The sequence below is a fragment of the Euprymna scolopes genome, chromosome 33, assembly GCF_053919585.1.
Source record: "Euprymna scolopes isolate OS-2025 chromosome 33, ASM5391958v1, whole genome shotgun sequence".
Taxonomy (NCBI): Eukaryota; Metazoa; Mollusca; class Cephalopoda; order Sepiida; family Sepiolidae; genus Euprymna; species Euprymna scolopes.
In genome coordinates this window covers 4,011,733-4,037,829 of record NC_136514.1, presented here as the reverse complement: position 1 = coordinate 4,037,829, position 26,097 = coordinate 4,011,733, and the positions used below count along the sequence as shown (strand labels likewise).

At 30.4% G+C, this 26,097-nt stretch overlaps 1 protein-coding gene and 1 long non-coding RNA gene across 3 annotated transcripts in view; one reads left to right on the top strand and one right to left on the bottom strand.

The window, feature by feature from the left end:
- The window catches only part of LOC145258104 (uncharacterized), a 52,557-nt gene extending 34,374 nt beyond the window's left edge, over positions 1-18,183 (bottom strand). Inside the window, exons 1-2 of the long non-coding RNA XR_013864045.1 lie at positions 18,100-18,183; positions 2,739-2,796 (exon numbers count right to left, since the gene is read on the bottom strand). This is a non-coding gene — a long non-coding RNA (uncharacterized LOC145258104). The remainder of the gene's footprint in view (positions 1-2,738; positions 2,797-18,099) is intronic.
- LOC145258103 (histone-lysine N-methyltransferase PRDM9-like) lies at positions 15,919-25,658 on the top strand. 2 transcript variants are annotated; one of them, XM_080115844.1, is made up of 9 exons: positions 15,919-16,051; positions 19,533-19,699; positions 22,141-22,284; positions 22,635-22,675; positions 22,913-23,021; positions 23,309-23,385; positions 23,498-23,692; positions 23,895-24,171; positions 24,700-25,658. In XM_080115844.1, exons 2-9 carry the CDS (start codon positions 19,543-19,545, stop codon positions 25,329-25,331), a joined length of 1,632 nt encoding a protein of 543 aa, XP_079971970.1. In that variant the 5' UTR covers positions 15,919-16,051; positions 19,533-19,542; the 3' UTR covers positions 25,332-25,658. The 2 variants fall into 2 exon arrangements, with proteins under 2 accessions (XP_079971970.1, XP_079971971.1); XM_080115845.1 differs by lacking the exons at positions 15,919-16,051; positions 19,533-19,699 and adding an exon at positions 19,918-19,981.
- The last annotated feature ends 439 nt before the right edge of the window (positions 25,659-26,097 follow it).

The following is a 26,097-nucleotide window of genomic DNA, read 5'->3' as shown; positions in this document are numbered from 1 at the left end:
TTGAATGTTTGCATTTAGCATAACAATCCATAACAAACTCGTAATATGACACGATTTCGGTAACAAAATAGGATGAAGTACATCGCTAGGAAAATAATCAGAATTGTCTATTCATCCACGACTGTGAATCAACTTGTCACTTTCCAAGAACAAATTCTACCTCGTTACCAATGGAAGTACCTCACTTAGATCAGGATGTTCCAAAAAACTTCTTCTCCCTCGCGAAGAATTGACTTTGAGTTAATTTAATTAAATACAACTTAGCTTTAATACTAGCACCATTGTTCATACATTTCAAGTTGGTAATGAACTTAAACACAACAGTTAATATTTTTACTAATTTATTTAAAGAAGAGAATCTATCCAACTTAACTACAGAAACAGAACTTAATTCTTCTCCACAACTGATGTAAGCATTAGCCAACCCTTTACATTTCGTACCGAGACAGTCCAAGTTGTAATCAGGCCAGATTAAGTTGTCTCCCCTTCCAAAATTACCGGACCGTTCAACCAAAAATTTATTCAGCGAAATTTCCCTTGTCACAAAATCAGTAGGATTTTCGACTGTATTCACGTCCTTAAACTTTAGAATAAAACCTTTATCACGTAAGTCACTAACCATCACTTTTATATTCTTCAGATGATTCCTGATCAATTGACACTTAGTAACCATGACAACACTAACTGAGCGTCAATTGCTACTATAATTTCCTTCAACATTATAGGGCCTTCGGGTGAAGATCAAAGTGTAGTATCTGTCCTCCAGATGCTGCACTTCAATTTCTTGTTCTCTGTCAGTGGAGGAGAAATCCTTCACGACTAAGACAATTTTTATTTCTGTTCCTTTTCTCCACATTAAAAAACGACCCTGGTGTCTAACTCTGTCCCGTGGGGAGGCATAGTAAATAGGAACATTATAGGAAAAATCTTAACTAACAATGACACATTTTTAATGCCTAAATGCACTGACAACAGCTCCAATGTAGGCAGAGTTCTCCTGACAAAAGGAACAACCTTATCTTTAGCAAACAACAAATAAACTTGGCCATGTCGATACAAATATGCAACAAAGCCATAGGCTTGATTAGATGCATCACAAAACATAATTAAAATAGCCGCAGAGTCTGTTTAAACCAATATCTCCAACACCGACAAAATTTTCATAAAACTTGTTCTAGAAGATCAATATATCGTGCGGAACCTGCTGGTTACAGGAAACACCTAGTTTCCACAACTTACTGAGCATGATTTTATCCTTAATGGTAATAGGTAACACTAAGCCTAGAGGATCAAACACCGAAGAATTCAGCGACATTCACGAAATAAAACAGAGCTTATTTTTGACCAACTATTTTATTTCTGCAAGATATTTTTTTTATTAAAAATTCCGTAATTTTTTTTCATATTTTTTTTTATTAAAATTCCATTATTTTTCTTTTTTTGGAACAAATCATAATAAAAACATTTGAAAGCTAAACTCTTCAATATATAAATATATATGAACTGCGTTGGTTTAAAAGACCACATATCTACACAAGCACACAAAATATAACTATAATGATGTGTGATTAATTCTGAACTAAATTGAAGAGGTTAGCTTCCAAATATTTGTTTTTATATTCTTATACCGAAACAAAAAATGCGGAAGTTTATTGAATGAAATAAAACAATTTATTCTCGACCAACTATTTTATTTCTGCAACATATTTCTTTTTATAAAATTCCGTAATTTTTTTACATATATCTTTTAATAGAATTCCGTAATTTTTTTTTTTTTTCAACACAAATCATAATGACATGCAATTATTTGGAAGCTAAACTCTTCAATATATGAATATATATGAAATGCGTCGGTTTAAAAGATCACATATCTACACAAGCACACAAAATATAACTATAATGACGTGTAAAATAAATGCTTACATATTTACGTACAAACTCTTTGTTTTTCCTCCTTGGCTTTTTTGTTAGTGAAAATCTGGTTATAGTTATCAGTTTTGCCTGTTTTCTGAAAGATTTGACTTCAAATATTTAGTAGAGTATGGCAACCCAGTTAGGGTCAGCTATTGGACACGTTGGCCCTTTTAGAACTTTTAGGTTGTAAAATAATAAAAAACAAACAAAAGAATTGGTGGACCTGAACAATGTTGCTCTACCATTTCCTTTTTTTTTTTATTTTACACTTATTCGTAATGTTTACAAGTGATTATCAGCTCTTACAAGCTTAAATTTGTAATTATAACGTCCTACTACAGTGAATACCCACTTCTTGGCTACTCCCGTTGCTAATGCTGTCACTAGCATTTAGATTTTTCCTCTTCAATTTTCGCATATTTCTACAGCGCTTATCATATATTACACGCTTAGTATAAAAATACTTTGGAAAATATTGTATACACTTTACCAACAGAAAAGGGAAGCATTTAAAGGCTAGGGGCAGCATTAACAACTGACGTGGCAAAAAAGTGTGTTCCATTTATTTGAACGTTATCATTACAAATTGACCACCGACTATTACAGTCGTTAAAAATATTACTTAAAATTTCTTTTGTAATCTATAAATTCTGTACTCGATGATAATCACCAGAAAAAAAATACGACAAAGTTAAAAGGAAAAATTTAACAGCTATGGGAATCATTGTTCACGTCCATAGACACGTTGGGTGAAAGCATAGAATAATCACTGACACTGCACATTATCAAATCACCATGTTAAGAATGGGTTTATAGATACTTACGTTGTTACTTCAGCACGATACATTCATTTTGCCTACAGACACAATGCCCGCTATTTTCCTGGGTCAGCAGTAAAAAAAAAAAAGAAAGTTTTTTTACAATTACAAAAAAGGTCACCATATTATATTTTTAAAACAAGCCAAAAACTATACAGTTCCCCGACTGCTGTCTTTATTATATTTTGTGGTGGGACTGGAAAGAGCCACATGGTTAACCTTATAACTGATTACATCAAGCGAACACTTCTTCCCAAGGATAAGGAACATCCAGCTGTTCTTGTTGTACCTATTTACTATGCCTCCCCACGGGACAGAGTTAGACACCAGGGTCGTTTTTTAACGTGGAGAAAAGGTACAAAAATAAAAATTGTCTCAGTCGTGAAGGATTTCTCCTTCACCGAAAGAGAACAAGAAATAGAAGTGCAGCATCTGAAGAACAGATACTACACTTTGAGATATTAAATCTTTTATTCATGTTAAAAAATACAGTCAAAATCAACGATGAACAAAAAACTTAGGCACATGGCCAACTCAAAAGGGGGGATTTTGGGGGTCGTTGGTCATCCTTGTCACTCCAGAACTAAACAAAGTCAAAAGTTTCTCCCAGCTAGTATCTTCTTTCACCATAATACCGCATTCACCCTTTCATATTGGGGGATCTTGTCCCGAAGGCCAAGTTGTATCTGTTCTTGTTGTAGCTTCCACTGGTACTGCAGCCAGTAAAATAAATGGCACCACACTTCACACGGCTTTTCATCTTCCTATTTTTCATGGCGGATCAAGAAAGACCGTTTCTGATAAAACTCTCAATGATCTACGTCCAAAGTACAAAAAGTTAAAAGTTATTGTCACTGACGAAATCTTCATGACTACCTATAAACACTAGCTGAGAGTTTATTATTTAAACTTCTCAGCCTAACATTCACAGGTAATAAGCATGAATTGGACTGAACACATAGATCAATAAACTTGATCACGGAGTCAAGACCCGAAAAACGAAACCATATATTTATTTAAAAAAATACTCTAGTTTTTATAAAGTAAAATATCTTTTTTTTTTTTTTTTTCGAACAAATAAATAATTAAATGAAACATCTTTTTGAATTAAAGCAACTTTGAAGGGTCAATAAAAAAATTAATAATTTAAATGTTTTTTGACAGAGACGTGTCACATGGCGACAGTTTAGTGAAACACACCAAGAAAAGATGGCCACCACGCGCATACTGCAGAAGTGTTGTTTTGTAAACAAAAAATGTGTTAAAACTAAATTAATTTTTCGGTAATGGACCTTGCATAAATGGTGTTTTCATTTAATGATTGCTCCCTCGAAGCGTTTTCTTTCACTTTCTTTGTGACTTTATTTTTAATCGCGCGTGTATTTATTTTATTTTTTTAAATGTTTTTTCTCTTTGTGAGAAATTTTTTTTTCTTTTTGTGTGAATTTTTGATTCATACTTTTATTTAGTGCTTGTTTTTATTTTATTTTTATTTCATTTTATTTGAATTTATTTTATTATTTTCTTCACTAAATATTATTTTTTTTTGTTAAATTATTTTTTCATACATATTCAAATAATGCTTCTGCCCCCCCCCCTCATTTTTGGCCTCAAATAGTACCTTAAAAAAGTTTTTGTGATTAAATAAACCAAAGAAAACATTTTGTGCATGCGCTTTGGAGGAGCATTAAATAAAAACACCGTTTATGCAGGGTCCACGTTTTCCATGAAGTACCGCTTTTTCTAAATAAAATATTTTTTTTTATTATTTGATAATACAAAAATGTTTTCTTTGTGTTTGTTTGGTTCATAATAACACAAGAAATGTTAAAAACTAAAGTATTTTTTTTAATAAATATATGGTTTCGTTTTTCGTGTCTTCTGTTCAGTTTCGTTACATAATCAACCGTATCCACTTCTGGTAACTTAATTTTTTTCCGAGCAGTGATCTTGGACATTACTTAAAAATATATAAATTTACTTTTTTTTGGAGGGAGGGTGAATCGTTTTAAAACTAGGTACTTATACAGTTTAGTCAAGACATTAAAAAATGAAAATATTGAAAAAAGGTTATATTGTACGTATCTGTTTCGTACTGAAGATCTCCGAAAAAAATTTCATTTAATTTGATCGAGTAGTTTTTTTTTTTTTTTTTTTTTACAGCGGAAAAACATGTTCTTTTGAGAGCGCATTGAAGTCAGCCATTGTGAATTTTGCTGAATGCGCCACGGGGAGATAACTCCATGTAAAGCGCCGACACTCCCTCCCCATCTTTAATACTAGCTTTTCTTCCTGAAAATTAAACCTTTTGCTCGGTATCATAACAAATTGTTTTTTCGCAGTAAAAAAAAAAAAGACAAAACAACAAAAAAAAAAAACTACTTGATGAAATTAAGTGAAATTTTTTTTTCGGAGAACTTCGTTCCATATCATATACGTGCAATATAACCTTTTTTTTCGATATTTTCATTTTTTAATGTCTTAACTAAATTGTTCGAGTATCTAAAACTTTGTCTTCCTCCGTATTTTCTTTAATTTTCGGACATTTTTTTGTTCAAAATTATTTACTAAGTAATGTTGAGTGCGACTGCGACATTACTTGTTATTTCTTTTTAACTAAATAAACTCTTTAAAATAAGTTTAAACACCAAATTCTTACAAACCTAGGCAGAAAACGAAAACTTAGAAAAATCAATTTAATTTTTTTTAAATCGTAAACAAGTAAAAATATCTTTAAAAATATTATGGGATGTCCATTATTACCTAAAAATATACAAATTTATTTTCCTTTGGAGGGGGAGGGGAGAGATTGTTTTAAAACTGGTGCCCGGGAAAACTCGTCTCCGGAAAACCCGTACCCGGAAAAATTCCAACTTTTTGCTAAATAAGAAAATTGGTCCCTTATTGAATAAATATCGATTGAAAACACATTTAATGACCGTTCTTGAAGGAGATATTGTTTTTAAAAGAGACTATGCAGTATGGTGCCCGAAAAACTTGTCCTGGGAAAACTCGTCTCCGGAAAACCCGTACCCGGAAAACTTGTACATGGAAAAATCCCCTCTTTTTGCTAGGTAGGAAAACTAGTCCCTTATTGAATAAATATCGATTGAAAACACATTTTATTACCGTTCTTGGAGGAGATATTGTTTTTAAAAGAGACTATGCACCCCCATAACATTTTTAAAAAATATTTTTAACTTTTGCTTAAAAAAAAAATAAACTTGATCACAGAGTCAAGATACAAAAAACGAAACCAAATATTTATTTAAAAAATACTCTAGTTTTAACACTTTGTGTCATTACAAAACAAAAATAACGATACATCAGAGACAAACTCGCAACATCTCTTCTGTAAGATAGAGGTTGCAGGAAAGAGAAAAGGACATCTCCTACGAGGCTACGAAGTCTATTTTGAACTCTATAAAGGCTGGACAAGTCCTTTCTAGCAGCTCCTGCCCAGATGTGGCAACAGTATTCCATCCTTGGACGTACCTGGCTGTTATATAGATAGAGAATTGCATCAGCAGTGAGATATCTACCGGATCGATAGAAAGATCCCGCCATTTTTCCAGCGGCCTTGGCAACAGATTTGATGTACGTGTTCCATTTAAGATCAAGAGTAATGGTCAAGCCCAGAAGCTTGTCAAAACTTGAGGCCTCCTGAAGACGAGAGCCATTCGTTTCAATTGATGCCAGATGTGGATCAGAATGTTGATGATGTAAAGAGAGAAGCTTGGTTTTAGATGCATTAAAAATAACCAGCCACTCCTTTCCCCATTGTACTATGTGCTCAAGATCAGAGGAGACAGAATCGGAGAGAACTTGGTCGTTTACGGTCTTAGATATGCTACCATAGATAGTAGTGTCATCAGCATAAATGTCTACAAATGATATAAGGATATGATTTGAAAGATCATTAATGTAGATCAGGAAGAGAGTTGGGCCCAGGATGGACCCTGTATGGACACCAGCATTAATACTGTGAGCTTCTGATTTTTGCCCATCAACTACTACTCTTATGAACCTATCAGAAAGAAATGATTTAATAACTGAGAAGACATTTCCAGCTATACCATAGCTAGAGATCTTGTGAAGTAAACCTTTATGCCATACCCTATCAAAGGCCTTAGATATGTCAAGAGCAATTGCTCTAGAAAGGTTGCCTCCGTTGAGAGATTTGCTAATCCTATGAGATATAACTGTAAGCACATCTGCTGTAGATCTAGCAAAACGGAAACCATATTGAGTGTCACTAAGAAGGTTATTTTTGTTGAGATGGTTGATTACTTCTGTATTTAACACTGATTCTAGCAACTTACTCATGACGCACAGGAGACTTATTGGCCTGTACTGAGAGGGGGATGAGCGATCACCTGAATTCTTAAATACAGGGCATACTGATGAGATTTTCCAGGGTGATGGGAAACTATTCTCCTTAAGACAACGTTTAAACAGTTTTGTCAGTATGGGCACTAGTTCAGGTTGAAGTTTTTTGAGTACTATAATTGGAATACCGTCAGGGCCAGTTGCTTTACTGGAATCAAGGTTTTTGATTAGCTTGGCAACATCACGTACAGATATACGTATATCACATAGCGTGTTTTCTGATACAGGAGGAAATATTGGAGGTTGGCGGCCTTGGTAGCAAAGGGTAGAATAAGCTGCAAAGTTCTTGGCAAAGAGTTTGGCTTTGTCTGATGCTGACGAGATTAACTCAGGTCCATTGATGATAGTTGGGATAGAGCACACGCTTCTGTTCCGAATTCTGTTTGCTATTTGCCAAAACTGGTGGGAACCAAGCCGCTGCTCAGCTACTTTGGACTTAACGGATTGAGCATACAACTCTCTTGCGTTCTTTATTACTTTCTTACAATGGTTGCTGGCAGTCCTGAAAGCGGCTTTAGTTTCCATACATCTATTTCGTTGGAAGCAGTGGAAAAAGTGATTTCTGTGCGCAATGGCAGCAGCACATTCTGGAGAGAACCATGGCTGGCTGTTAGGTTTTTGCTGAAACTTTTTCGAGGGTATGAAACAGACTATACCTACAATTAACCATTCCGTCAGGTCTGATACTATAGAGGACACATCCTTTTTAAACATGGAACGCAGAGGTAGATCCGATATAAATGTACGGAAGCTATCCCAGTCAGCCTTAGTGTATCGATATACTGTACAATGGAAAGGTACGTCTGGGGACTTATTACATTTCATTTTTATCTTAATTGATACAATAGAGTGGTCGGAAGATCCAAGAGGAGACAGAACAGAAACTGAACATAGTTCAGGGCAAGTTGTGAGAAAAAGGTCTAGTAGGCTCGCATACTGGCCGTCATTGTCGGGCACACGGGTGGGTTCATGAACAATCTGAGTGAGGTCATAGGCAATGGAGAAATCATGACAGAACCTCCCCTCGTCATCGTTCTTGTTTGAGTGGGTCAACCATTCGACGTTGTGAACATTGAAGTCTCCACATACGTGAATGTTAGCTGAAGGATAAGCAGGTAGGACTTGGTCAATTTTCTCAGATATGCTTTTAAAGATAGTAACTCCGCTGTTGTGGGGGCGATAGAGAGTAAATATAAATGCAGTAGTGTGAGCTAAAGCAACCCGGAAACACATATAGGGTAAGTTAGGATCTTCCCTGGAGATGTCCCTACCACATGGAAAGCCATCTTTAATATAGGCACATATTCTATGCCCATGGCGATCTTGGGGGTCAGATTTAGAAGTTAAGTTAGAGTATCCTTTAATTTATTTAGAAGAATTAATTCAGTTTAAATAATTCTTGTGTTATTACAAAACAACAAAAAAGAAAACATGGTCTTATGTAATTTTGGTACCGCGCTGAAATAATAACGTTATTATTTCGAAAGCCATTCTTAACATGGGGAGGGGAGGGTATCGTTTAAAAGTCATTTCGGGGGCACTTGTGCAATACTTAAAAATATACAAATTTATTTTCTTTTTGAGGTGGGGGAGGCTCATTTTAAAACTATATTTACCTCAGTATTTTCTTTAATTTTCGGACATTTTTTGTTCAAAATTATTTATTAAGTAATGTTGAGTGCGACATTACTTGTTATTTCTTTTTTAACTAAATAAACTCTTTAAAATAAGTTTAAACACCAAAAACTTACAAAGCTAGGTAGAAAACTTAGAAAAGTCAAGTTAATATTTTAAAACAGTAAACATGTAAAAATATTTTTTAAAATATTATGAGATGTGCATTATAATTACCTAAAAATATACAAATTTATTTTCTCGTTTTAAAACTATATCTCAGTATTTTCTTTAATTTTCGGACATTTTTTGTTCAAGTAATGTCGAGTGCAACATTCTGCCAAACTGGATATATTTTTTGTGTTTTTGTAACACATTTATTCAACTCGAAAAACATACAGTGTTTACCGATGTATGCATTCGAAAATTCAAGATGGCGTCTCACACCTTCTTTAACACCGTAAGTATGGAAAAAGGTGTTATAAATAAAAAAAAACTATACAAAATACTATTAAAAACCCGCCGAATATATGTCAACCTATGTCACGGTAACATATATTGAGCGAGTTTTTAGCAGTATTTTATCCGGATTTTTATTTATAACATCTTTTCCCACACTTACCGTGTTAAAGAGAGAATAAGACGCCATCTTGAATGTTCCAATACATCGATAAATACTGTATGGTTTTAGAGCTGAATAAACATGTTACATTGAATAAAAACACGAAAAATATATCCAGTTTGGTAGAAAAGTAACTTATCTTGCCTTTGATAACATTTATTTGTTATATATTTGTTTTTGACAACTTTTTCGAATCTATGTGTACAGTAATACAAACCCTCAACGTATTTTAAAGAGTTTATGGGTTTGTATTACTGTATACACATAGATTCGAAAAAGTTGTCAAAAAAAAATTCAATAAATTATACAAAATATAAAAATCTATCGATGAAAAATTAAAACTATAAAAAAAATTATTTGTTTACATTTAGGTAATAATAAAAAAATCAATTCATTTTCTACAAAAAAAAACCCTAAAAACTAAAAATCCGCCTCTTCGGAGTTAACGTATTCAATTAAGCAATTTTATTAAAAAGAGAATTATATTTAAACTAAATATCCTATTTTTTTTTAATTTGTGAAAAATTTAGAATGAAATCAAATAAGTTTCTACATAAAAATAAATTTTATTTCTTATTCGTAAATGTTTTTTTGTTTGAGGAAAAAAAAAATTGAAAGTAAAAAAATAAATAAATAAATAAAAATCCCGCGCAAATTAAATTTCGCGATTTTTATTTTGAAAACATTTTATTCACTCAAAAATAAAATTATTTGGAAAGCTTTTTTCTTCTTTTTTTTTTAAAGTTAAATTTAATTATTAATATATATAATATTATATCATTGGGTCATTAAATTATTAATGAAACCAATTTTTTATGAAATTATAGTTAAAATATGAATGTTTTAATAGTTTTGCATTAAAAAATTTCAATCATTAAATAAAATGAAAATTTCAAAATAATAACGTTATTATTTCAGCACGGTAACAAAAGTGCATAAGTACCGAAAATTTGATAAGAATTTTCATGGATTTTAGACAATATCCAACATTGGCGAACTTGGTATTCGGGACAAGATCACAGTGTAGTTCACTCCCATTTCTTGTTCTCTGTCAGTGGAGGGAAATCCTTCACGACTGAGACAATTTTAATTTTTGTTCCTTTTCTCCACGTTAAAAAATGACCCTGGTGTCTAACTCTGTCCTGTGGGGAGGCATTGTAAATAGGAACATCGGCGAAAAAAGAAAACACAACAAAAAACAAAAAATAAATGTTACCAAAGGCGCAAATAACGATTTATTTTTTATCCGCCCTTTTTTCTTTCTTTTTTTTTCTTTTTCTCTATCTCCCTCTTTTTATTATTTTTAAAGTTAAATTTTATTAAGAAAAGAAAATTTTAATTATTAAATTAAACAAAGAAAATGTGACCCGTTGGGTCTCAGATTGAGCCTAAATGTTTGAATCAGGAAAACTTTTACTTGCAAACCCAGTTAAATATAAAAAAATAAAAAGATTAAATTACTTTCTTTCTGTTTGTTTTATATACGTTTCGTATTTCCTCTCCAGCTATCGATTCAATGGACCTCTCCAGCTATGGTTTGGTTCAAAGGTTTTTTTTTTCTTTTGTTTTAAGAAACAGAGAGAAGGATGTCGAAAGTTACAGGTGTTTTATAAAATAAGTTAAATAAGTACCTAAATGTTATCAAAAACAAAGTAAGTTACTCTTCTACCTACCTGGATTGAATTTAGGCTTTTGGTAACTTTTTATTTACTTTCCATCTTAACAATCACCTTTAAAATTAAGAATTTTGCAGGTTCTGTGTTAAAAACGAATATTGTATTTTAATTTTTCGCAAACGAGTTGTTTTCCGGATATTTACACGGGAATTTCTGTTTTTTTTTATGATTTGTTTTGATTTTTTTTTCCAGAATTTAAAACAAAATAAAAAAATAATATGAATAAAAACTACATTTTTTTAGGTACAAAATGTTATGATTTCAAATTTAGATACATTAAAAAGTAAATTTGAATTTTTCTTTAATATAGAAACAAAACCAAAAACATTTCAGCTCGAAAAACATACAGTGTTTACCAATGTATTGGAAAATTTAAAATGGCGGCTGATTCTCTCTTTGAGGCGGTAAGTTTGGGAAAATGAGTTATAAATAAAAAAAAACAGACAAAATACTGTTAGAAACTCACTCAATATATGTTACCGTGACATAGGCGGAGTTTTAACAGTATTTTGACGTTTTTTTTTTTAAATTTATAACTCATTTTCCCAAACTTACCGTCTCAGAGAAAGAGTCGGCCACCATTTTAAATTTTCCAATACATCGGTAAACACTGTATGGTTTTCGAGCTGACTAAACATGCTACATTGAATAAAAACACTAAAAACATACCCAGTTAGATAGAAAAGTAATTATCTTGCCTTTGATAACATTTATTTGTTCTATATTTGTTTTGTGACAACTTTTTCAAATCTATGTGTACAGTAAAACAAACTCAAACTTTCTTTGAAATGACCGCTTAAAGATTCCGGCATGCCTACGACGCCCTTTCGCACGCGAACGTATCATGTAAGAAAAACACTACCGAAGGCGGTGAAATGGCATAAAATAGTCCCATGGTCTAGGGGTTCATACCATGCAAACGGTAAATTTGCGGTGAGTTTGATTATCAGATTCGTTGTCAGCGACCTCGAATACCCCTAAAAAAACAAATTAGAGTGGTCGATGTTCTGTTCTAATGTAAGGTAACATTTACCAAATAAGATCTTACTTTTTTAAGCGATTACTTCTTAAACAGCTTGAAAATCTTGACGAAAAAAGAAACCTCAATTATATGAGAATTTAGAGTTGGAGACAGATTTCTTATATAAATTTTAGACCCCATCCTCCCTTGTCTGATCTTCGATGGAACATGCTGGTTTATACGAGTCAAAAGATGCAAGGATGTTCACTCAACATAACCAGCATCGCACTGGCATTTGAATTGATATACAATATTGCTATTTTGGATGTAAGGCAAACTATCCTTGCGAAAAGAAGGAATTGCAGGTCTCGTAGTATATACCAAACGCAAGGACACAGAATAAAAGCAGTCATAAATACTTCTGCGAATCTGTTTGGAAAGTCTATTACTCTTTTTCCCAATCCACGGTAATTTTAAATAAACCGGGCATTTCAAAGGTCCAAACTTTTTAGAGGATTTAAAATCCGCAACCTTTTTGAAAATACAGTCATCAATAAGGTCAACAGGATAACCATTATTGATGAATATTTCCCTGATCTTATCGAGTTCGGCGTCCAATCTGTTAGGTGAACAAATCATCAGGCCTCTATGTACCAATATAATATATATATAATGTATATATATATATATATGTCTATATATATATGTATATGTATATATATGTATATATATGTATGTATATGTCTATATATATGTATGTATATGTATATATATATGTATATGTATATATGTATGTATATATATATGTATATGTATATATATATGTATGTATATATATATGTATGTATATGTATATATATGTATATATATGTATATGTATATATATGTATACATATGTATATTCATGCACAATTACTGAGCTCCCACACAATCCTCCCATAACAGACACTAATATTTTATCTTCAAGTTATCTTCTTCCCATCCTCCATCTGATATAGTTACTAATCCAATATACCACTCGAGCAGCCCCTCCATCTACAATCATACAACTAGCAATAATGATAATAATAATAATAGTAATAATAATATTAATGTGAATAATATTTCCCCTAACAGGCATCCTAACACTAACAACACTCATTATCCCCTCCAAAACAGTCCTTGTACAATCATTGTCCCACCCTTTGTTGAACACAATTCAAACTATTTCCCTAATACAAATCAGCAAATTAATATTAATTTCAGACCTCAAATTTATAATAAAGTACGTACATATATCGGCGCTACTTCAACATTAATTAAGAAAAGAATATCAAACCACATTTCTCCTTCTGACAACCATAATTCTAATAATAACCAAGGAACTTCTCTAACCACTTTAATTAAAAAACTTAATTCTAATAATGCCCCCTTCTCAATCAAATGGACTATCATAAAAAAAAGTTAAGTCTTATACTCCAGGCTCTAAGTCATGTCACCTCTGCACAACCAAAGCTATAACTATAATTACTTCCCCTCAAAGTAACAATATAATAAATTCTAAAAACGAACTGGTCTCTTTCTGTAAACATAAGTCCAAATTTAATTATGGTAATTTTGAAATTACATAGCTATTACTTTAACCTTTCAGATATATATAATTTTTCTTTAACATTATCGGTTTTTCTGCATACTTTCTTAATACTTTATAACTTAATAATCCTTTATTTTGATTCTTTATTTTTTCTTCGTTTGGCCGGTGTTTTTATCTTAATTTCCGTTTTAGTGTTTAAATATTCCTATCTATCAAATATATCAATCTACCTACACATTCATATCCTGTATGTATATTCACATATATTTTACTATATGCATTTACTTGCTTTATCCGAAATTTGCAGATACTGGCCATTCTCTTCCCTTAAATTTGTTTTTTTTTTAGTGTCTTTTAATAACTCCTGCTGATATTTTTCTTAAGTAATAACCTTTATATTTCAGTTCACCTCTTTTTTTGCCCTTTATTTTATGCGCCTTTTAACGTCATCTTGTCTGGGTCATTTTTACATTTGCTTTTCTATTTTATATTTTATTCAATGACCATTCAATCTTTTTTTTTCTTCACTCATTTTTTTCTCTCTTCTTCTTCTTCACTCATTTTTTAAGTACACCTTGCCTCTGCAACCAAGTTTACCACATTACTTAATTTTCTTTTAATATTATTATTGGATTTCTTTTCTCTTTTCCTTGTACCTATTTGTGAATTATTCCACAGATTTCGGCCTTCTGGATTATTTTGGACCATCTTCTAATTACGTGATTCCCTTGGATTTTACTTGTGCCAATGGAAATTTAACTAACTTTCTTGGATTTACATTTTTGGATTTTACCGTCATTGGATACTTTACCTTTCACCAGACTATCCATTCATGTGAAATCAACTTTTTCTTCACCCTATTCCCCCTGTTTCACTTTGTTATCAAGTAAGATCTTTGACTTACTTGCAGTTCCATCAAATACTTTTGCAAGCAAAATCCCATCCTGCATTTTGCTAATTCCTACCCTCTGATGAGAAGGAAAGTATTCGAAACTCCGCGGATTAAGGACTATCCACTTATTTAGTGTCTTCTTTTCGAATTATATATGTTTTTAACTCTTTTTCCAAAGTGTTTTTTAACATGTTTTATTAACTATTTGCTCTTATATATATATATATATACACACACACATTGAATTTTCCCCGTTAAATTAAAAACAAATGATTGTGACTTTTTTTCCTTCGTTTCATTCTACTAAAAAGCAAAAATTGCATTTAATTTTCCCCGTTAAATTAAAAAATAATAAATTTGACTTTTTTTTCCGTTTTAAATATTAAAAAAAAAAAAAATCTGTTTTCTGTGTATATAATTCATTGTTTAAAATTTCCTTTTGTTTTTATTTAAAATATTATTTTGTGAATAAATTAAAATATTGATGCCATTTATTTTCTCATTTACGCTAGATTTCTTTGTCGTGTGTTCAATTAGAAACGTGTATTATTGCACCGGAACGAAATTACCTTTTCCGTTCCATTTTGGCGACACCCCAGAACATCACGGGCTTCTTCACAAATACCGAAAAAATTTACAAAACATTTTTACACGTTAAAATTAGGTGAGTTGGGTATAGAATTTAATGTTTCTTTAATTTAATATAAACAAATTGGAATTACACAATGCACTCACTTTTATAGTGACGACTTTTATAGGTTTTCGGGTATGCTTAAAACGAATATAGCATTTAAATTTACCGCAAACAAGTAGTTTTCGGGATATTTAGCACCCTTATTCCTGATGCGATATATGGTGGCCATTTATGTACGCATATTTTTTGACGCGCGCGCAACAAAAACATGCTTATAGCACACTCATACACGCTTACCAAGATGGCCATCGGCGATAACATAAGCAATTACATTGCTTAATCTCCGAAAAACTACTTATTTGCGGAAAGTTTCAATGTGATATTCGTTTTCAGCATACTCGAAAACATTTAGAAGTCATTTTAAAGAAAAATCTTAAGATGGAAACCAAGTATGAATGATTTTTATTTTATTTCGTATTAATCGATTAATTATTGAAATTTGGAAGCATTTATTTCTGGTTTTTGAAAGTAAAAATGCTTTTATAAAAATAGATAAAACGTTTTAATCTTAAAAATTTGCCACAGTTTTTTATTTAATTTCAAAAATGAAAAACGACATAAAAAAGGGAAAAGAAAAAAAAGAAAAAATGGGCGGAGCTAATTTTTTTTTATTTAAAAAGCAAACAAAATGAAGAAAAGAAAAAGTAAAATAAACGAAAGAAAAAAAGAAAGAAGAACAACAAAAGGAAAAGAAAAGAAAAAAAAAATGGGCGGAACAAAAATAAAAAAATGAACCTTTAAAAAAAATCCCGGAAAACGTCGGCTAAAGTTCAGTTTGTATAAATAAAAATCGTTATTAAATTTTAATTCATTCGAAAGCATAATTTCATCGATCGACTAAAAATTGTTTTTCATTTCATCAAAATTATTTTAAAAAGATTTTTTTTTGTTCCTGAATGTAAGTATTTGACTTCATATTTTTATTCATTTTAAAAATTTAATTAATTTTTTTTCATTAAAGAAATGTGTCGGATCTCAAGAATTTTTACCCCCCCCTCTATTTTTAAAAATCATTTTTCAATATTTTTCAGCGGATTATTATTATCGAATGGTCAATAATCAACCAGCTTATCAAAAAATTCAATATTTTTAAGTGGTTTTCCGTTTTTTAATACAACGTTCTCGTAAATCGATCCCCCATTTTAGAACCAACGACTTATTTCGGCCAAATTTCGCGAATTTATTTATTTCTTTTAAATCTTCTTTTTGAAGGCTAAACTGCATTGAGAGTCTCTCTAATCGCCCAAAAATAGAAAATTAAAGAAAATACTGAAAGAGATAGAGTTTTAAAAAAAACCCTTCCTCCAAATGAAAATAAATTCTATTTTTTAAATATTGAGGGGAGAAACGTTTTAAAATGAATAAAATCACAAAAAAAAAACACAAAAAACTTTCCCCAAAGAGAAACTTTGTTGACATTTATTTGTTATACTAGCAGTTCCGCCCGGCTTTGCTCGGGCCCTATGTACTGTTAATAACTTTATGTGCTTTTGTATATATTAAAAAATTGTGAATATGTACGGTAATGCCTTTCTATATAATAGTCTTCCTTAACTAACATAGAGAAAGTTGGTAGAGACCGTAGACGTCATTTTTTATTTTAAACTTAACATTTATTGTTTTGGGCTCAAATAGAATTATAAAGTTAGATCCCTGTCCAAGTAATCTATATCTAAAATTTCAAGTGTTTAGACCCAAAATTGGCGGAGGAGTTTGGTAGAGTTCTCAACGGTCAAATCGTTGAACTTTGACCCCTTAACAGCAAAATTTCTGGCCAAAAACCGATTAAAAAGATTTTCCAAATCTGAATACCCCTTATGCCAAATTTCGAGTCTGTAGACCGAAAATTGACAGTTATTTGGTAGGAAAATGTACACAGACGGACAGACATTTTCACTTTTATAGATATATAGATTTGAATTTTTGATCACTTTTTCGTACCTCTGTCGATTGTAAAATTTCTTAATTTAACAATTTTGAAGTAAAAAAAAAATCAAAACGACTCTCCCGCCAAAGATTAAAAAAAAAAAAAACTGAAGGAAGCCTCTTCCTCTCCTAAAGAAAATGTTAATATTTTTTAAATATAATTTAGGGAGGATGAAGCTTTTTTTAATTGATTAATAAATTTCTTGATTTACTTTTTTTTTTATTTAATGATTTAACAATTTTGATGTAAAAATTAAAAAAAATAAAAATAACTACAAGAAATTTTCCACACAAATCCAAATAAATAAAAAATGAAACATTTTTTGGCTGGAGAGGAATTTCCCGCCAAAAATATTTTGCTTTTTTTTTATTCGTAAATTACAATTTTTATTTTTCTAACTTTTAGGTTTTCAATTTTCTTATTTTAACGATATGTTTTGGAGTATTGGAAAAATAAGTAAAGTAATTCTCTGGAATTGTTCTGTAATTGTTCATTTTATTTATTTATTTTTTTTTTTAAATCGATTAATTTGCATTATTTAACGAAAATGGTACTCCTGCAGTATTTTACCCACCGATTTCACGATCTTAGCCGAGCGTTGATCGACATCCGTCGGAAAACGCCGGAACATGGCGAGCGGTACGATACTCTATCAGCCAATCAGGGCTCTTCAAACGAACGCGCAGCAGACGGATAATTTTCATTGGAATTACACACATAGCGTTTCATTTCAGTTATTTTATTGTTCAAAGTAAAAATACACAGCCTTTCATTTAAGCTATTTAATTTAGCGATAAAAAAAAAAAAAAAAACGGGAGTTGTTGGAAACATATTTATGCGAATTTATGTGGAGACAAAAATTTGGACACAACCCTTTTGTCTCCATAATAAATCAAATCGCGGAAGCCTACCCGGTTGGGAAGGAGCTTCTTTCCACATCCTCTATCGGAAAACAAAATGAACCAAAAAAAAAAAAATATTCAACAAAATAAATTTATTTTACTTTAAAAAAAACTTACGGTAAGTGTTTGTGATTTATTTTATCCAAATTTTTTGTATTAATTTTATCCATTTTGTTGTGTGTGTGTAATATCTTTTCTTTGGGTAAAACTATACAAACACCGTGACAGCGAATTAACCCTAACCCTAACCCCAACCCTAACCCTAAACCCTAACCCTAATCCTAACCCTAACCCTAACGCTGTCACGGTGTTTGTATAATAATACCTTTCTTTGTAATGTTGTTGCTATTCACATACTTTTAGCGTTCTTGCACCGTCAACGCTCGGCTAAGATCGTGAAATCGGTGGGTAAAATACTGCAGGAGTACCAGGTTCACTAAAAAAAAAAAAAATGAAATATTCAGTTAAAAATGAGTCTATTTTTTTACTGTTTGATTAATTGCACAGAACAAGTTAAGTTTATATTGTCATGTCCATTAAGAAATATTTAAAAGCAAACTTTGATGAGGGAAAAAGAATCTTTTTAAAAAGTTGATTTTGCGCTCAAAAACAAACATGGCCAAAAAAGGCCAACCTTTTTTTTTTTTTGCCAAATTTCACGCATTTAGCTTTGTTTTTATTTAAATTTTTTGCGTAAAGACAATTTAATGGAGCTCCTTATGTTACAATGACGTATGCGCAAGGATTTTCTTTTTATTTACGCATTTCATTTCAAAAAGCCAAAAACAGTTCATGAAAAAGCATAAAAAAAAGGCCAAATTTGGCCTTAAAAAGGCCAGTCTGTCAAACCTTAGAAAGGCCAAATTTTAAATACAGTGGTTTCGATTGTTGTGCATTTAGTCAAATAAAAATGATTTTTTTTCTGGTTTTATTTCAGCTTTAGGGTCTTATAATGTTTTATATAAAAACTAGCATTTCAGCCCGGCGTTGCCCGGGTATTTGGAGGTGTATGCTGAGCAAAAAAAAAAAAAAACGGTCAATTTTTTAAAAACTTTGACTTCTATTATGATCCCTTAACATTTATTGTTTTAGGCTCAAATCGAGTTAAGTTAGATCCATGTCCAAGGAACCTATATCTAAAATTTCACGTGTTTAGACCCAAAATTGTCGGAGGAGTTTGGTAGAGTTCTCAAAGGTCAAATCGTTGAACTTTGACCCCTTAATCGCCAAATTTCTGTCCGAAAACCAATCACATCGATTTTCCCAAATCTCAGTACCCTCTATATCAAATTTCGAATCTGTAGATTTAGAATTGACAGAGTTATTGGGTAGGGAAATGTACACAGACAGACACGCAGACATTTTCATGAATTTTTATTTGTCTAATAATTTACGCCGCTAAAGTACACATTTACCTATAATTGTTTTTTTTAACATTGCTAACTTGAATAGGTTAACTCCGAAAAAATTTTCATTTTTTTTTATTTTGTATAATTTATTTTTTAAATAATTGAATTTTTCTTTGCATGAATTTGTAATTTATCTTTCAGTTTTACGAATATGAATTGTTTAAAAAATAATTTCCAAATTGACGCCAGCAACATTTCTGAAAGCATTGAACCATTTTTCACGGCCGACGAATTAAAAGAAATGTCGGAATATGAAAAGAAAACGTTGCGAAATATGCGAAGCAACTACGAAGCTCTTTTAATGATGGGTAAAAAAGATTGGAATTATTGCTTTTTTTTTCACATTTTCTTTCGTTTCAAGCAAATATTGTAAAGTCAGACATAAATAGCATTTAAACTGACAAAACTTTGCTGTCTCACTAATCATTTGTTGTGTTGGTAATAAAATAATGGCTGCAACTACAATATAATAAACAATATTCGGAAAAAAAAAATGATTTAAAAAGTATTTATTGATATTGAAATGTCGGAATATGAAAAGAAAACGTTGCAAAATATGCGAAGCAACTACGAAGCTCTTTTAATAATCGGTAAAAAGATTGGAATTATTGCTTTTTTTTTCGGCAGAGTTGTATAACCATCACCCCCCCCTGCGTAATTTCTATACTGATAGGTTTTTTAAACAAAAATTCATTGCATTATTATTGATTGGACACTAATTAACCAGATTATGATAAAAAAAATTAAAAAAACAAAACAAAAAAAACAAAACTTTTCGACATTTGAAAGGGGTGCTCACTTTTTAGTTACAACGTTCTGGTAAATCGGTCACCCATTTTGTAACCAATAAAAACCGAAATAAAAACATCAGCATTTGTAAGTCAGAAATATTTATTTTGTTGCTCCAAGAAAAAATAGAATGAACATGACTTTTCTTGTTTTTTATGTAAATTTTTTTTTTTTTTTCTTTTTTTTTTTTTGTACTTATTTAGTTTTTCGTTTGATGAAAAGTGATTTTTGATTTTGTGTTTTTTGTTTTTTTAATTAAGCATTTGGGCGTTGAGTTCCATTGAAACTGCATAAAAATTTAACGGGTAAATGTTTACTTTAACGACAACAGAACATCGACCAAAAATTTTTATTTTTTGAGGTTTTCAGGGTTGCTGAGAACGAATCTGGGTACTGGTCGCGATTAGAGTTCCCTAAAAGTGATTAAAAGTGAGATATTATTAATAAATGTGTAGTAATGTCTTTTATTTCAATATTCATAAACAGTAAAACAAAGTCGATAAAAATTCACGAGCGGTCTGTCTACAAAAGCGTTTTTATTTTTTGGGAGGGGGTTATTCAATTATAAAACGCGTACAACATTTAACAGGTGCTTCTGCAGTTTAATTCACCGTTTTTCCGTAAGTAACGCGCCGACATACACCGAGCAGAAGAACTGTTTAATTTTTCACAAAAATTCTGTTTTCATTGGCGGTGCAGGGGGGGGGGGTCGCTACTATGCGCGAACGCATAGTTGGCACAAAATAGTGAGAGGGTTCAGGGGTTAATACCATGCAAACGGTAAATTTGCGACGGGTTTGAATATCAGATTCATTGTCAGCGACCCCGAACCCCGTTATTCGTCAGTGTTTTCTTTTTTTTTTTTTTTTTTTTTTTTTTTTGCTGGTCGCCATGGAACTCAACTCCCAAGGAGTATTAAGTATTATAAATTTAACTAACATACTGGAGAAATGTTTCGTAATTTTCCATCCCGTTGTCAATTTTCATATTGTACGCCTCCCGATACATTGCTTTGTCAACATGGGACTTTCGTTTTTATTGGTTACAAAATCGGTGACTGATTTACCAGAACGTTGTAACTAAAAAGTGAGCACCCCTTTAAAATGTCGAAATAATGATTTTTTTTTTTTTTTTTTTTCATAATCTGGTTAATTTGTGTCCAATCAATAATAATCCAGTGAAAAAAATTCGAAAAATCTATCAGTATAAAAATTACGCAAAGGTGATGGTTGTACAACTCCGGCCTTTTTTCTTCATATTTTCTATTGTTTCAAGCAAATATTGTAAAGTCAGACATAAATAGCATTTAAGCTGACAAAACTTTGCTGTCTCACTAATCATTTGTTGTGTTGGTAATAAAATAATGGCTGCAACTACAATATAATAAACAATATTCGGAAAAAAAAAATGATTTAAAAAGTATTTATTGATATTTGTGTTAATTTCAACTAAAATCAATATTTGCTTAATTGGAATGTCAGAAATACTTAAATATTAACGTATTACAATTTATAAAAATGGAAAAGTTACAAATTATTTACTTCCATTTGTAATTCTTCAGTTATTTTTTTTTTACTACCTCATCGTTTTTCATAATGTTTGGATACATATGTATAATTTTTTTTGGATAGTTAAATGAAATTGTAGATAAAATTAAAATTATTTTTATCAAATGTTATAAAAAAAAAAATTTTTGATTATTAAATGTAAACAATAGTTCAATTTTTTTTATTAACATTTTTTAATTTAATGATTAGAAAAAATTCTTAGATCATTTAAAAAAGAACATACTGTGAATGTGCAGCTATTTTTGAATAAATGAAATTTAATTTTAAACATTTATTAAAATTAAATCCAATCATCAATTTGATATAAAACACACACACACACATCACACACATATATATATATCACAACTTTTTATTTGATTTTCCAATCTGAATTGTGTTTCAATTTCCAGGTTGTTTTCCTGAAAAACCAAATTTTATGAAATCTGCGAAGGAAAAGAAAAGAATGGAAAAAAAACTTGAAAAGGAAGATGAAGAAAAAGAAGATGATGATGCGGAATGGTTGCCAAGTTATAAAAAGAAAAAACCATTGACTGGTATTTTTTATTTTATTTAAAATTTTTCGCATTAATTAAATATGAAATGAGGATCATCTGCTAATTTGAAATTTTTACACATTTTTCTTTTTTATAATTTGTTTAGTCTATAAAGATTTCTTCACTTTCGATGAAAAAAAATATAAATAAAAAAAATCACCATTAATTGTAATTTTTTTTAATAAATTTCCGTATTTCGATAAAACAAGAAATATTTTTTTAAAAAATGTAAATCGCAAAGAATGCATTCAACATAATCACGTTTAATAAAACGATAAAATAGTCAAATTTGAGACTACAAAAAACTTAAATTTTAATATAAAAAAATTTAATAATCGATTATTTTTCAGCCAAAGTTTCTGTCAAGAAAATTAAAACAGAAATTCTGAAGGTAACGATTTCAAATTTAAATTCTTAATGAATTCATTTTTTAAAATTAAAATGATGAAAAGTTGATATTCATCCTCCGTCTTTTTTATGTGGAAATTAATTTTGTAAACAACCATAAATCAATGAATTTTTAAATTTTTATGAAATTTTAATAATTTTTTTATTTTTATGAAATTTTAATAATTTAATTTTTATTTTTTATAAGTTTTCAATAAGAAATTTTTTAATTTGTATTAAGTTTCCGAAACGAACGTTGGTTAAATCGATTCCATGTGCAACAAGAATTTTACGTGAAAAGCCGACAACATGCATGCAATTAGAAATTTTGCCCGAAGATTCTTTCATATGTAAGTATATACATTTTTTTTAAAGAATTGTGACTTTGACATTGAATTTCATTTGAAGAACGGGAAAAGTTCTTGAAATTATTTCATATTCTCAAATTTTTGAATTTTTAAACTTTTATCTTGTTGCGTCTGTATGTAAAAACAATTTAAATTAAATGTGAAATTTCAAATTTCTTTTGAGAATGATTATAGGAAAGTAGAATTAAAAATTGAGAGAGGAAGAAACAGGACACACACACATATATATTATATAAATTTATTTATATATAGACATTTCATATTTTCAGTTTGTGAAGATTGTAAAGAAGAATACGTACATAATTGCCCCATCCACGGTCCACTGGTTATCATTACAGACACGGAGGTGAGTGGTTTCTGTCTTGATGTTCCTTTCCAGTATGGCCTCCCACCTTCGTTTGTGTCCCCTTCATTTGAAATCCTGACGATATTACAAGAATTTGTGTTTCATTTATCAGGTAAAACAACACACATCAAAATATGCAGAGAAGACGGCTCCCAATTGTGTTGTTATTAAAAAATCAAGTATACCCAATGCTGGCCTTGGAGTATTTGCCACGGAGCCTATACCTGATCGGGCCAGATTCGGACCTTACAGAGGGGAGATAATCCGAGATGAAGGAAAGGCTCAGTTGTCAGGATACAGTTGGCAAGTAAGTGAAACTTTTTGTGTTTTATGTTTCATCCATATCATTTCAAGTTAAAAAAATGATCTTTGTTGATTAAAAGTGATTGCAAATATTTAATTGTGTACCGCAAATATAATACAAAAACTGAAGTATAAAAAAATGTTTATATTTTATTGTAATTCTAACTGAAATAACCCCCCCCCCATTATTTTTGTTTTGTTTTTAGATTTACAGTGATGCTGGTAAAGCAAGCCATTTCATTGATGCCCAAAACCCAAAGATTTCAAATTGGATGCGATTTGTGAATTGTGCAAGAAATGAAAATGAACAAAATCTTTTCGCTTTCCAATTTCTCGATGAAGTTTTTTACAAGACGTTAAGACGTGTGTCAAAAGACGAGGAATTACTGGTTTGGTATGGTGATGACTATGCCAGACATATGGGTATCTCTTCTTCATCAAAGAAACAGGACAAAAATAAAGTTACTCGAACCACAATTCCAGGTATTTTCTACAAAAATGTCTTGATATTTTTTATAGAATTTTATTATTGAGATTTTATTTCAATTTTAATCCATAAAAAAAAATATGTTGATATTTTAGCGAAAGTTGATTCCAGAAGATTGACTTTAAATGATAGTCTAAGAAATTATTGAAAAGACGTACGTGTGTGCATTCCCAACATCAAGTAGAAATAAAAAATTACGTTTTTAATAATGAAAAAAAAATAATTGAGATTTAAAGTAAAAAATGTTAATAAGTTAATGTATTTAATATCAAATTCTTTAAATATTATGAACAATATTAATATTTTATTGTTTAACACAAAATGATTTGTAATTAGTTTTAACAAGATAGACATGAAATATTTAAGAAATAAATCATAACAATTGAAAAAATGAAAAATATTGATCCAATCAAATATGCGTAAAAGTCTAATTGTAAAATGTTTATATTTTCGTAAAAACAAAATTAAAAACTTAATTATTTGTGAAATTGGTGAATACAAGAGAATATTTTTGTTTTTCACAGATGCAAATTTCAAGACATTAACCGAAAAACAAAACATTAAAGAATGCAATGTGAATTACAGCAAGAGGCCATTTCAGTGTGAAGTTTGTTTGAAGAGATTTTCACTGAAAGGCGACCTAAACAGACACATGCGTATTCACAGTGGAGAGAAACCATTTCATTGTGATGTTTGTTCACAAAAATTTTCACAGAAACCACACCTTCAACAACACATGCGTATTCACAGTGGAGAGAAACCGTTTCATTGTGATGTTTGTTCACAAAAATTTTCAGTGAAAAGCAACCTTCAAAAACACATGCGTATTCACAGTGGAGAGAAACCGTTTCATTGTGATGTTTGTTCACAAAAATTTTCAGTGAAATGCAACCTTCAACAACACATGCGTATTCACAGTGGAGAGAAACCGTTTCATTGTGATGTTTGTTCACAAAAATTTTCACAGAAAAGCGACCTAAACAAACACATGCGTATTCACAGTGGAGAGAAACCGTTTCATTGTGATGTTTGTTCACAAAAACTTTCACGAAAAGACAACCTTCAAAAACACATGCGTATTCACAGTGGAGAGAAACTTTTTCATTGTGATAAAGTGAAAAGCAACCTGAAGAGACACCTTGTTATTCACAGATAAGAAATTGTTTTGTTGCATGGACCTAAAAAAAAATGTAGACAACACAGATTATACATCGAAACAAGAACACATTTGTTTATATTAAGAAAATATATTTTAATAAATGCAGAACAATAAAACGTACAAATTTTTACCTTTTTTTTAATTTTATAATTCAATTAAATTTAATTTTAAAATTTTAACATAGTTTTGTTATTTGCCTTTTTTTTTTTTTCTTTTTCAAATTTAAAAATATTTTATTTTAATCAATGAAATTTTTTCTTTTTTCTATGTTTTACACACGTAACAATTTATAAAGAATAAAATATTTTAACTTTTATTAATCAATATTTTTATTCGTATTTGTTTTTTAATGAAAAATCAACGTAAATTTTGCGTCTTTTGAATGAAAAAAATGAACCTCACATTTTATTGTGAATGTAAAGAAAAAAAAAATTTTTTGAATGTCTATTCATAAAAAAATTTCAAACACATTTAAACTTACAATATTTTAATTTTCATTTTGAAATTTTCATTCCATTTTACTTTTACTTTTTTTCAAAGAGAATTTATTTTTACATATGTGAGATAAAATACAAAAAGATTTTAACATTGTGAACATAGAAAAATTGTTAAAAAAATTTATAATGTTGAGTTTTATTTAAAAAACTTACCCGGACAGCAGTTAATTTGTGGGTACAACTTTTTTTTTTTACTTTGAGAATTTCATGTTAGGAATAATGAATTGAGATTTAGATTTGAATATTTAAAACCATAATTAAAAAAA

Bases quoted from the DNA above. Each gene is read 5' to 3' on its own strand.
- LOC145258103 (XM_080115844.1), top strand. From the start codon at position 19,543: ATGAATTGTTTAAAAAATAATTTCCAAATTGACGCCAGCAACATTTCT. The intron at 19,700-22,140 runs GTAAAAAAGATT...TTCAATTTCCAG, and splicing joins CGAAGCTCTTTTAATGATGG to GTTGTTTTCCTGAAAAACCA. The intron at 23,693-23,894 runs GTAAGTGAAACT...TTTTGTTTTTAG, and splicing joins TGTCAGGATACAGTTGGCAA to ATTTACAGTGATGCTGGTAA.